The following is a 12,034-nucleotide window of genomic DNA, read 5'->3' as shown; positions in this document are numbered from 1 at the left end:
AGGATGGTGAGAGCTTTGAAGTAACAAGTAGACACGAAAAGACAAAAACAAAACCTTTATGTGGCTTGAAATGGCAGTACAAATATAGAAAAATATGCATTTATTGACATTTCACAGTAGGTACACAGGAGAATAATAATCACAGAAATTTGTGTGGAAATCTTCAATAATACACAGCAAAGATTATTTTAAGAACTCAGACATTGGCTTTGAGCTTGATGGATCACTTGACCATAAATTGTCTATTTGTACCTAAATGTAAAAAGGTTACCAGTGTCAACAATGTACAGACTGACTCTCTGAAGGCAATTGGCCTAGACTTTGGTACATTCCTAAACAGATCTAATTTCTATCAGATGATGCTATTGATATATGTCTGCCCAGTATTTATTTTCTAATTTTTATTAAATTTCAGTCAAATTGAAGCAGCAAAATGACATTGCAATAAACTAGCAAGTCCTTCAAAATATATATTAAACAAATCCAATGTTCAATAAAGGAGGTGGTACCAACTCTCTTTTGAAACTTTAACAAGCACAACCAAACAGTTTATTTGAGTGATTAGCGAGTAGCTAAAAAGTTTGGGCATGCATTGTGAATAGGAGAGAGAGAGAGAGAGATACTACTCAGGTTTGTTTAGGCTGAATGTCCTCCTCACTTCCAGATGCAGTAAAAGTGCAGTTTTGGTGTTCTTGTTAGTGGTGATTTAAAACTGCTTTGCAAAAACAAATTAGAGTAGCTTCCCATTTACGTTTGCAACAAAACCGTGTTTGTTTATGAGAAATGGAGACTGTAAAAAGTATAAAAAGGTATAAAATGCCAATGCCAGTGACTGTCATTGTACATACACAGTTAACAAAACAAAATAAATACATTTTTGCATCAGCTTTCCCAAGGATACATGGTTTTGTTACTAGGATAAAAATATAAATAGAGATTGATACCTTCTCCAATAAATAGTAATGGTATTCTATTTACAATATGCACACATCTCCCAAAGAGCTCATGAGTAAATTCTCTTTTGAAACACACGTGTTCATCTAACAGTACTTCTGCCACAAAAAACACATGGTTGGTACAAATTGTTGACAAGATTTGGTAGCTTTTTTTGTGACCGTTACGCTGACATGTATCATCCAACAGTCTTTCGTATCAAACACATCTGTTTGCAAAGAGGGTGGGGAGTAATTGTGAAAAAAAGAGGTCATCACGCACAGCTCGTGGTGTATGTTAACAGGATCGTTCCATTCAAAAGGCCAGAGTCATCCATCTTAAACTGCGTTTTCCTCGCTGCCTTCGAAATGATGAGATTTCCTTGGAGGGCCTGCATAGCAGAACAGAAGATTTTTTGCATTATTTATGATTATATTGTCAGTGGAAAAAACAGAGGAAAGAGGAACTTACTGTTGCAGTGACCATAGTGGCGAACTCCTATGGAGCGTCCACGGAAGCATGTGGCCCGGCGGAGGTGGCAGGCGCTGGGGTAGGTGATGTTGTCATTGCCACAAATGGACTGCTCAGATGGCATGGGTATTGGACAAGGTGCTGTGCGGCACATGACGCAATGAGCGCTATTGGTCTGGTCGGTCACGCAAGTGTGTGTTCCTGGACACTCGACATTGGAACATGACTCTGTCAAACAGAACAACATTTGTTTATTCCACTGCAGAACATGTCACCTTGAAAGTAGCTTGGATTTGGCGAATTTAGCTTACTCTTGCATTCTCCCTGGTACATGACCTCCAGGTCAGGGTGTCCCATGCAGCGGACCATCAACATGGTACACTCATCATTATATGTCTTGCCATCGCTGCCGCACACAGCATGCTTCCGGGGAATGTGGGAACAGTCTGGAGAGCACACGCACTGAGGCCTTCCAGTCTTCATCTTGCAAACCTTTTCAGGACCACATTTGACTCCCTCACAAGTATCTACAAAAGTGCAGCGGGTGTCTTTAAATGTTCATGAGCACTGTAAACTGTCAGGTTACTGTTACTGTATTAACGAGTCAACAGACACGAGGTGATGCAAAGACATTTTCAAACAAAACAGATTTGAAATCTGGGGTTTTCCCAAGACAATAACAAAGTTTTAACTTTGCATAATATTTACAATGATCACATCTCTTTATTAAATGTTGCACACAGGGATGTCTCGCCTGGTGGAATGTGAAGCTGGCGTGTTTTCATAACAGATCTATGTGTACGGCTGCACACAGACCGGGCTAAGCTCCTGCAGAGGGACGGTGGGGCTTTGAGGTAGACAGAGTTCAAATAGCTCTCAGGGAAGTTTATGGCCAGAGAGATGAGGAAGCCCCTGGCCTCTCTGATACCCTATATTGTCAACGCTCAGGAGGATGTAATCCTACACAGTGCAGTCAACATTAGACATTGCTCAAAAGATCCTCCCAGGACCTTTGGAGGAGATCGGCTGATGATTGGATTCAAGGATTCTGTACACGATGAGATACTTCATTCTTATTTGCTGTCCCTATCAGTTCTCCGATATTCTGTTTGATTCCATAACTGTTTTTTTAAGTGCGATGTGCCCCGCTTTTGCTTCTTCTCACTTTTCACCTCTCACTGCGCCTTCTGCATTTAAAGTGTTTTCTCTGTCCTTTCTGTTTTATCCAGTAATGGATCATCTTGATATAATACATAGCTTTTTGATGTTGATGGTAAATCCTTCTCCAAAATGTTCTCTCATCATTAAACTTTTATTAACATTCAGGATACTAACATTTTCCTTCCACAGAATTTCCCATTATGAATCCCAGACTCCTGGGCATGTGGCAGGAATTTATTCCAGAGTCTGGAGGAATTTATTTTCTTATTTTGCTCAAAGAGGCACACATTCCTTCTTTTCAAGAAGCTCGAAATGAAAATTTTGATGTAGTAAAACCAGACGGATGAAGAATGCTCATGTCTACCACAATTCCCTTGACTTTGTAATTCGCTTTTTATTGACAGACACATTTTTATCCTTAAGAGCGATGTTGTGGGTTAATATCTATATTTCTCTGACAGAGATCACAAGGCATTTTAAAATATTTCATACTGATTCTGATGGATGTCATGTTGACTTTTGCCAAAGCAGGCTTTATGTACACGCAACCCTTCCATTTCCTTCGGTAAGCCTCTTGACAAGGGGCTGAAAATCTGGAGCTGTTGCTGTGTGTGTTTTCAACAACATCAGTAGCTAGGTTTTTCCTCAAACTTGGGAAAATCGTTTCATATGTTTGGCTTTTGATCACATAGTGCATATGCTGCTTATAAAAACAAATTAATCTGCAAGTGAACCTGGATGAACCTTGCATGCAATTTCCAAGAGGAAAGATCTCAGAACAGCTGAGTAGAGTTATCCGGAACGCCTCTCCTCGATCCACGTCTGCATTTAGTTAAAAGGCAGCGTCGGAAACTGATTGTGTAATATCTCGATTCGACAAAATGATAAGACACTGAAGGGGTGAGTTTGTATCTAGCAGATAAACACTGAGCAAATAGCTACCTTCTGACAAACAAAATTATTTTATTTTCTGAAAACCTAGCATTTGGAAAACTCAACTTTCACAACTACGTTTTGAAACGGGGTATTTTAGATAACATTACATGCGGGGTATCATTTCAACATAGATCGATGGACCAAAAGGAGACAAAAATATAAAAGTTACATTTTAGAAGATCTTGCTTGTTTACCTTTGCAGGGTTTACAGGAGACAATTCCCAAGAGTCCCATCAGGCTGACCTCATTTATAGGCAGACTAGTATTGGACCAAGCTGTGTCCAGGCGGCCCCCGGTGCAGCACTCCTCTTTGGTCACCCCTCTCATCAGCACCATGTCACAGCGCTGGTCTTGACCCTGTTGTAGCCAGCACATCCCACCTGAAGACAACAGCCCAACAAATACAACTTAAAACTAGTTACTTTAGTGCGTGTTGTCTCTTTCTGGATGAATGTTAAATATCACTAACCATTTTGAATAATTTAGTTTGCGGAGAATATATGTGTTTTAATAATGAAAACAACATTATTATTAATTGTTATGTGTTGTGTCTGTATTTAGTGTAGAAAGGTTTTCTTTCAAAACTGATGATGGACACTCTTTTAAGTTCAGTGAAAATGGAAGTTTATCAGGAAAAAAGGTATATCATCATCTTAGCTTTCCAGCTGCGGTCCCTTACATCCAATCACGATAAATGCACGGCAAGCCGCGTTCACACTTTTCCAAATTGCAACAAAGTTCCACTCACCATTGGCAGGATTCCTCCCAATCAGACAGAGAGTTAGAATCACACAAAAAACAGAAATCAAACAGCTCATTGTGTACTCTAGATGGTACAAATCCTTTTCAGAAAGCTAAGTAAATACCAGCAAGAAACAATGTTCCCCCTGCTGCTGATCAGTATTCTAACTTCTCTGGAAGAATAGCTCTCTCTCTCAAGTGAATGAATGTGTTGTGGATAAGTGATGTCGTTCCCCCTCTGTATAAATATTTAGCCCAGATGGAATTATGCTGCTGGGATGGGCGATCCTCTCAGCCAGTAATAAGCCAGGGCAGGACACAGTTTGACGCTGACTCAATTTCCAGAGTCGGGAAATGATCCATGCTCTCCAGCGCCAGACGCTGGGCACTTATATGACCTCACAAAACATTTTCACACCATGTCAGAAAAATTAAAGGCTAATTGAGTTTTGAATCTAAGTTCCAGGTAAAGACAATGGCCTTTTTTTTTTAATTTTCAAGTCTCACTGAGTGTGTTCTCTTCTTTCATTTCAATATTTAAACTTTATAATTGAACGGTTCAGGTTATAGCAAAGGCTATCCCAGCTGTAGTGTAGCTATTAGCTTAAGAACTTTTGCTTCATATCTGACCCTGAGTGGAGGAATATTTAATTTTCAGCGGATATCTTTTATTTGTGTGGTTGATTCTGGACAGTAACTATTTTCTCTGAGTTAACTAATTTATTTACAGTCTTTGAAAAAAAGTGTATGATCTAAATACATTAATTCTTTTCTAAATGCTACCAAGTTAAATGTTTGAAGCAAACATGGTTTGCTGAAGTTATGAATGATGTAACAGTGATAAAAAATAGTGCACATCTATTTAGCGCAGATGATGAGCAAGCAAGGGGCCACAGCAGCATTGTGGTTAACATTTATGCTATTGAGAATGTTCTCTAGCCGCCTTATACCGAATAAACTGAAGATCAAGTGCCTGAAGTATAATACCTCATCGATGCTGCTCTTAACAGTCTGGGCTTGGCAGTAAATGCTGATATTTCACTCCACAACTGGTTGCAATATTATCTGAAGTGAGACAAATCTTTCACAAGAGTAGATCAGGGAGGATGTTTGCTTTGAGCAACATATCAATTTAATTAAAACAAGGCTAGGCTTTGGCTTATCCAGGATATTAATGTCTTCACTTTCACTTTATTCTATGATTACACACAGACAAGCATGGCCTCAGAGAAAGATTGCTACGAAAAATTCAAGTGTAGGGTCTTTTGAGCGAAAAAAAGTATGTGCATTCCTCAAAAGTCAAGGTATCTACAGTTGCAAATAAACAGCTCAATATTTTTCTGTAACTGTTTGAACTGCACATCTACCCACCTCTTATTGCACTCATTCACCCCCTGACACTGAGTTATAAGGACTAATATCAAAAAAATACGAGTCCACCCATCCGTCTGACAGCTTTATCTTTTTGAAATAAAATATTTTTATTTTCTAAAGTTCTCATTTGATTTTTGGGGTAATGAAGGTAGCATGTGCTGTAGTATAACAGTCCTCGTGAATGATTTTGCCTTCATTAGTGGAGATCCCCAGGGCAAAGAAGGAATGCTGCCTGACCTCGGAGGGGAGGGAAGACAAAGGGAAGCAGTGAGCTGTGGGTGGGCTCCAGCGGTTTTCTACAGATCCACTCCACTCCTCATATGGTTTGGATCATCGCTGCCGAGCCATACAAATGAATACAGCATGGTGGAGACTTGAGAGCCCCCTATAATGTATGATCTGTATTAGGGTGCCGTTTACTGTGTCTCATCTGTCAATAATATTGGTCTCTTTCATGTGGCAGGGCTCAGTGGGGTTGCGTGAAATTTAAGAAACTTATGGTGGACTGTGTGTAATATGAAATAGAGAATACACATCTCTGACATGGCAGGTGTGGACCTCTAATATTTAACAGGGACACACTGAGGATCAGCCAAACCCAACACTGCCATCTGCTGGAAGGATTTGAAAACCGTATATATGGAATTGTTCTTAATAATGTCATGACAACGGGTTCATACGCATCCCCTCTGAATACTCTCTACAATCTCTATTCCAGGGCTCAAAGTGACAGGATACATGTTTAAAACACATCTACATTACCAATAAAAATCCATCCCTTTCCTGTCATTTTGTATTTAACTTAACAAAATGTGATGCGACATGAGTTGAGCCAGGCCCTAAATGGACCATGCATTTCCCTTTTAAAAACATGCCAGAAAAAATATGATTTCTTTAAGGTAGTATTAACTGTTTCAGCAACAGCAAATGAGCACATGCCAAGTGGTGTAATTATTCTAAAATAATCACTTAATCGATTAATTTTGCATATTATCCAGATTGTGATAAAAATCTGGTTTTCCTTGAAGACAATGCCCATCTTAGTAACAATGTCATTTAAGGTTGAGTTGGGACAAAAACTGTGCAACACAGTCTTCTCTTTCATCCCGCATGTTCTGCCCACATGCATTCAACATTAGTTAACTGCAGGATATGAACAGAATTCAAACTACTTGTAATGTCACAAATCATCACCAATTTTTAGATAGGACATCCAAATTCGAGCAAATTATTGTGAAAATAATCTTCATGTGTCTGGCAGTACATTTCCATGATTTTGCCAGAAACAAGTGGGAGGCTTTCACAAAATGATTTGACAGGCCAGGATTCCTTGATATGAAGATGTAAAAAAGATTATGTTGCAACATGATCCACAAAGGTAATGAATAGAATTGAATTTGAAAATAAATTTGCAACTACGTGACACATCGCTCTTCCTAGTTTCATCAAACACCTGATAATCAGTCCCATAGCTAAGATGAGAAGACTGACATCCACGGTTTGATGATGATTATCACTATTTTGTTCTAGTTATCTGTGATTTATCTCCTCTTGTGGTACCTATTGCAATTATTGTAGTCACATCCTGTAGATTTTTATGAAATTCTGCTCCTAAAAATAGAATTTGTAGGAGATTTTTTAAAGGATCCGCTGCAAAATTACTTTTTTCCCACATGAAAGAACTGAGGGGTTCGAACCAAATGAAAAATCAACAAAAATTATTCCGAACCCTGCAATGACCTAATAACTGCGAATGGCATTTTGTTGCTTTCATCAAAATTGACCAGATGAGGGCACCCTTTACCTTCCCTACAATACCGCATCGGTTTGTTTTTCTAACCAGTGTTTTCTGCATTTCTGCAGTCACTATATATCAATTCTATTGCATTGATCTTGGTCATCAAATTCTATTTCAAAGTGCTCATAGTGCTGGTGTTATATTACCAATGCATTTGATGTCTTCAGGGCCTTGACCAAGAAGTAGCTTCTGAAATTCAGCACCCAACATTGGTGTTCAGTTATTGTTTGTTTTGCTTGCATCTGTGTTTTTTGGCCCCCTTTTTCATACATTTCCTGTTTCCTTGAACTTATTACCTGAAGGGTGACTGACCTACATCATTGGTTTCACTATGACAGAATTTGTGGCTTTTGAAAATGTTTCATACATTTTGGTTTTCTTCACTTACAATCTGCAATATACAATCATCTCTTTCTAAAAGCACAAACAAACAAACAAACAAACAAATCAGACAATTACTGTGTTACAGTTGGTAATAGGGGGTTAATTACTAAGTTTTAACATCTTAAGTCACATCATTTGTGTGTACGTCACGAAGCCAAACAGGGTTCCGTATTGGTAATTACTGTGTCTACCACAGACTGGCTGAAAGCAGCTGCAACATCTATCCACCCACTTTATTCTTAATGTGTGTTACAGATTGAACCGGCAGTAAAGGGTTGAAAAAGTGAAACAGCAGGAAAGAATCACCCACTGTCCCTCACACAACTTCTCTTCCCCCACTGCTCTCCCCCTTCTCCTTTGCCTCACTTCCTTCCTGTGTTTTGTGTTGCCTGTATGAAGTCCCTCCAGAGGTTCATTAATGGGGAAGGTGAATGTCAGCACACGCGCTGCTCATACAGCAGCGCTCCCTCCCTCTTCACCTTACTTCCTGTCCTTCTTTTAGATCCCCCCCCACCTCCCTCTGCCTATGTCACCTTTTCCACTATCTCTAGCCCTCCCATTTTCTTTCACTCACTTTATAACCTGAACAGAAAGCTGAGGTTGTCATGACTTAGGGTCTCCCCCTGAGCTGACATATTGATGGTCTCTTAACTCTTTCTGCATGATGACTGAGATCTCTTAGCTCTACTCTAGTGGCCTTACATATCCTCTTATGACTGTCTCTTCCTGACGATGAATAATTGCAGACTTTAAAACAGTCAGATTCATTTTTAATCAAATGAGAAAAATCTGATTTATCAATGCGTATATAAACATAATGAACAAATTATATATCAGATTTTAATCTGAGATGGAGAAAAGATAACACATTTACAAATGATTACCTTGGTATTACTTGTTAGAGGGTAATATCGTTATATGGTGTTTTTCATCATGTCTATTCTGTCCAAAGCTCAGACAACAGCAAAGCAAGGCCATTTTCAACTGTTTTTGATGACTCCAGCTCACATTCCAAAACATATTGAGATTTATGATATATTTCGATTTGTTTCAGGACCTTAATTGCATCTTTAATTAAACTACTTCAGGTGATTCAATCATGTATATTGTCTTCAGATAATCTTTAGGAGCATAATTGTATTTAATAACTAGCCTTTTCTAGATAACAACAACTACATTTGTCCTGGTATCCTGGTGTGTATACACTGTAGGTCTAGTGACATGTCAGCTGCCATCTGCTACCTTTAACGTTCACATCGTGTTCTGTTATTTAGAAGATTCATTAAAAGCAACGTCAGAGCTCCTTTAATATGACTTTAAACTGCAATGCTAATTGTTTTGCATCTGACTGATTAAATGTGGGCAGAAAGCCTTTTCTTGCAGGGGGTTCATTGATTTTTGTTTTCATTTGTTGTAGGTGCTGCAGATTCATGTAGTCTGATAAAAGGGAAAAAGAGATACCAAGTGTCAAAGACAATGGTGGCAGCAACAACAAATAGAATATTAGAGTTTTTCTGTCTTTCTTTCTTTCCTTCCTTCTGTCTGTCTCTTTATTATTAAATATTGACTTAAATTGAGAAACCTGACAATAATAGAAAAAAAATAAAAGTTTGCAGCTGAGGTTTGAATGATGAAGCTCTAAACTTTTGAGAGTGCAGTGTCTTTTCTTACAGATATACCTGTATTTTTTTCGGTGACAAATCCTGTAGATGATTTAAAATGACCTTACTGTGTGAGAGTGAGTGAAAGGGAACGCTATGAATAAGAAAGAATCATTTCATGTTTATGTTATATAAGAATGTTATGCAAAGGTTTTTGGCAAGTGACAAGATGAATATGAAAAAATGTATGACTACAGGTAACACTAAAAAGAAAAAGGAAAACATGACACAAACAATAGGAAAAAAAGATGGCAAATGCCAAATAATACACAGATGGCAGTACAACATGGCAGGCAGGAAGATGATTGAAAGGGAAACCATAGGAACAGGTGCAAGGACACAGCAAAACAGAGACACATAGCAACCAAAATTACACAAGATCAAACAAAAACAGTCATAAATGAACAGACAAGCAGGAATCGAATCGAAGAGCCAGAAACTAAAGAAGCGGAAAGCAGACTCAGATAGCCAATGTTGGGTTTTCTCTCCGATCAATATGATGTTCAATCTGTCCAAAGAACATTCAAATGTAAACATATCAATGTGCTGCTGCAGCTGCCTTCTCACCTGTTTTCCAGAAACATTGAAAATAGATACTTTTAAAACACGCACCTAATTTTAAGTAAGTTCTGCGTGACATCCAGATGAGTCACACGGTTTGAAAAGTATCCTTCACTTCTCCTGCCTCTCATTTATGCGTCAAACCTGTTGACAGCAGTTAGTAGAAGATAGTACTTTGAAAATGTCAAACAGTTTAAATGAAATTAAATATAAAATATAATGTTATGCTCTTTAGAAGGAGACAGATCACAGTGAACTCCCTGGACTTGGTAGGTTTTGAATAAACCTTATTGAAAACAGCCTCATTTTACTTTTCGTGATATGGCACACAGCAAACCCCTCATCTGTCACGTTGGCAACACCTTGGTTTTATGATTTCCTTTGTTTTTTTATCCTGGAAACAACAACACATCAAAAAAGATTAATCTCTGACACAAAAATTGACAGGAGCTTGAAAATGACAATCCTCCTGTCCACCTGATTAAGTAATATATTGTTCATTTAAGATGTGCAATAATATTGATGACATATTGTACATGCATGACTTTTCACCAGTTGAGCCATTTTTCATACCAGTAAGGTGTGTAAAGTAAGATAGAGCATAGGGACACTATTTACTTACCTGATACTATGAGAGACAGATCATTAATAAAAGTTTAAACATTTAGCATAAATGCCCCATTCATTGTAAATATATTATGTGTAAAAAAATCATATATTATCAGTAAAATCATTATATTTTTGACAAATCAATGCAATTGCATATTAAGAATCCCTCTGGGGTACTGATTACATGAAGAACTACATAAATGCATTCATGTCTTTTCATATATATTAAGTCAAGGATGAATTTGCATTGATTTGAACACCGTTATCAAACCTTAATTGGGCACAGTAGGTGGCATCATCAGCTTTCACATTAAATCTCAGAAGAATTGTGGCTCCAGAATGATGGAGAAGAAAGCCTATGCCTTGTCAGAAATACATACCCCTAGCTTGCCCTTTAAAAACTCTTGACAGCAGAAGAGCAAATACTCGTGCTCAGCACCAGTTACCATGGCAACAAAAGACTATCCGAGTATCTGTTGCTCCTGTTACATGAAAGCTGTCACAAACAGACAAATAAAACTAAACAGAGTATGAAGCGTTATGATTTAAGTGCCCCGTGACAGCTCTGAACCCAAATACTCGATCAGAAAAAATGAAACGAGGAACATCCATATGTATATCATGGCTTATACCAGAGGAAATTGATTACCATCACACTCAACATTACACTACTCTAAACTATCTATCTATCTATCTATCTATCTATCTATCTATCTATCTATCTATCTATGATAGATATACACACACACACACACACACACACACACACACACACACACACACACACGATTCTTCAACTCCTCGACAAGCGGATTAATGAGCTTTCTTTTTCTTCTGCTCACTGGTAAACAATGATGACTTATTTCAAAGAGTCTTATTAATCTCCCTGCAATAGCTGTTTTCATACAGTGCCAGGCACAATGGGCAGCAGAGGATATGAATAGATTGAAAGTGAGGAAAAGAAAGACTAGCTGTTGTATAAATATTTAAACGCGAAAAAGAGCAGATGGGTCTTTAGAATTAATTAGGCCTACCACTCTCAGTGTAAATATGAACATTAGGGATAACTTACAATGGGTAGAAGCTCCATGCTGGTGTCTATTTAGTATTAATGACAAGCACCAAAGCATCTTTACCTGGTGAGAGTGAAGATATCCACTGTGCCATAGATGCAAGCCTCGCAGGGTTTATGTTGAGCTCAGCAGGGATACCATCATAATACCTACTAATTTGGCACCTTGGCAAAGTTTTGGTCAGGGTTGGGATCTAGGCCCGTGTGGAACAGCAGAAATTTTAATATCTGTTTGGCCCACATTATCCTGTGACGGATAAATTTATCCTGCATTCTTTGCATAACATTTTGTTTGGTTGCTAATATTAAACAAATGAAATGTTAAATATATAA

The 12,034-nt window shown here is 38.2% G+C and overlaps 1 protein-coding gene across 1 annotated transcript; it reads right to left on the bottom strand.

Annotated features, from left to right (window-relative positions):
- Nucleotides 1-40: 40 nt before the first annotated feature.
- Nucleotides 41-4,462, bottom strand: fstl3 (follistatin-like 3 (secreted glycoprotein)). The gene is made up of 5 exons (XM_086162104.1): nt 4,250-4,462; nt 3,696-3,881; nt 1,716-1,931; nt 1,405-1,632; nt 41-1,324 (listed from the first exon to the last, which is right to left on the bottom strand). The coding sequence occupies exons 1-5, from the start codon at nt 4,317-4,319 to the stop codon at nt 1,272-1,274; spliced, it is 753 nt and encodes a 250-aa protein (XP_086018230.1). The 5' UTR covers nt 4,320-4,462; the 3' UTR covers nt 41-1,271.
- Between the last annotated feature and the right edge of the window lie 7,572 nt (nt 4,463-12,034).

Source organism: Fistularia commersonii, chromosome 16, assembly GCF_037954325.1.
Source record: "Fistularia commersonii isolate RoL2024-O1a breed Wild chromosome 16, RoL_Fcom_v1.0, whole genome shotgun sequence".
Classification (NCBI taxonomy): Eukaryota; Metazoa; Chordata; class Actinopteri; order Syngnathiformes; family Fistulariidae; genus Fistularia; species Fistularia commersonii.
Note: the sequence above shows the minus strand (reverse complement) of the source record. Positions and strands in the feature narration are given on the sequence as shown.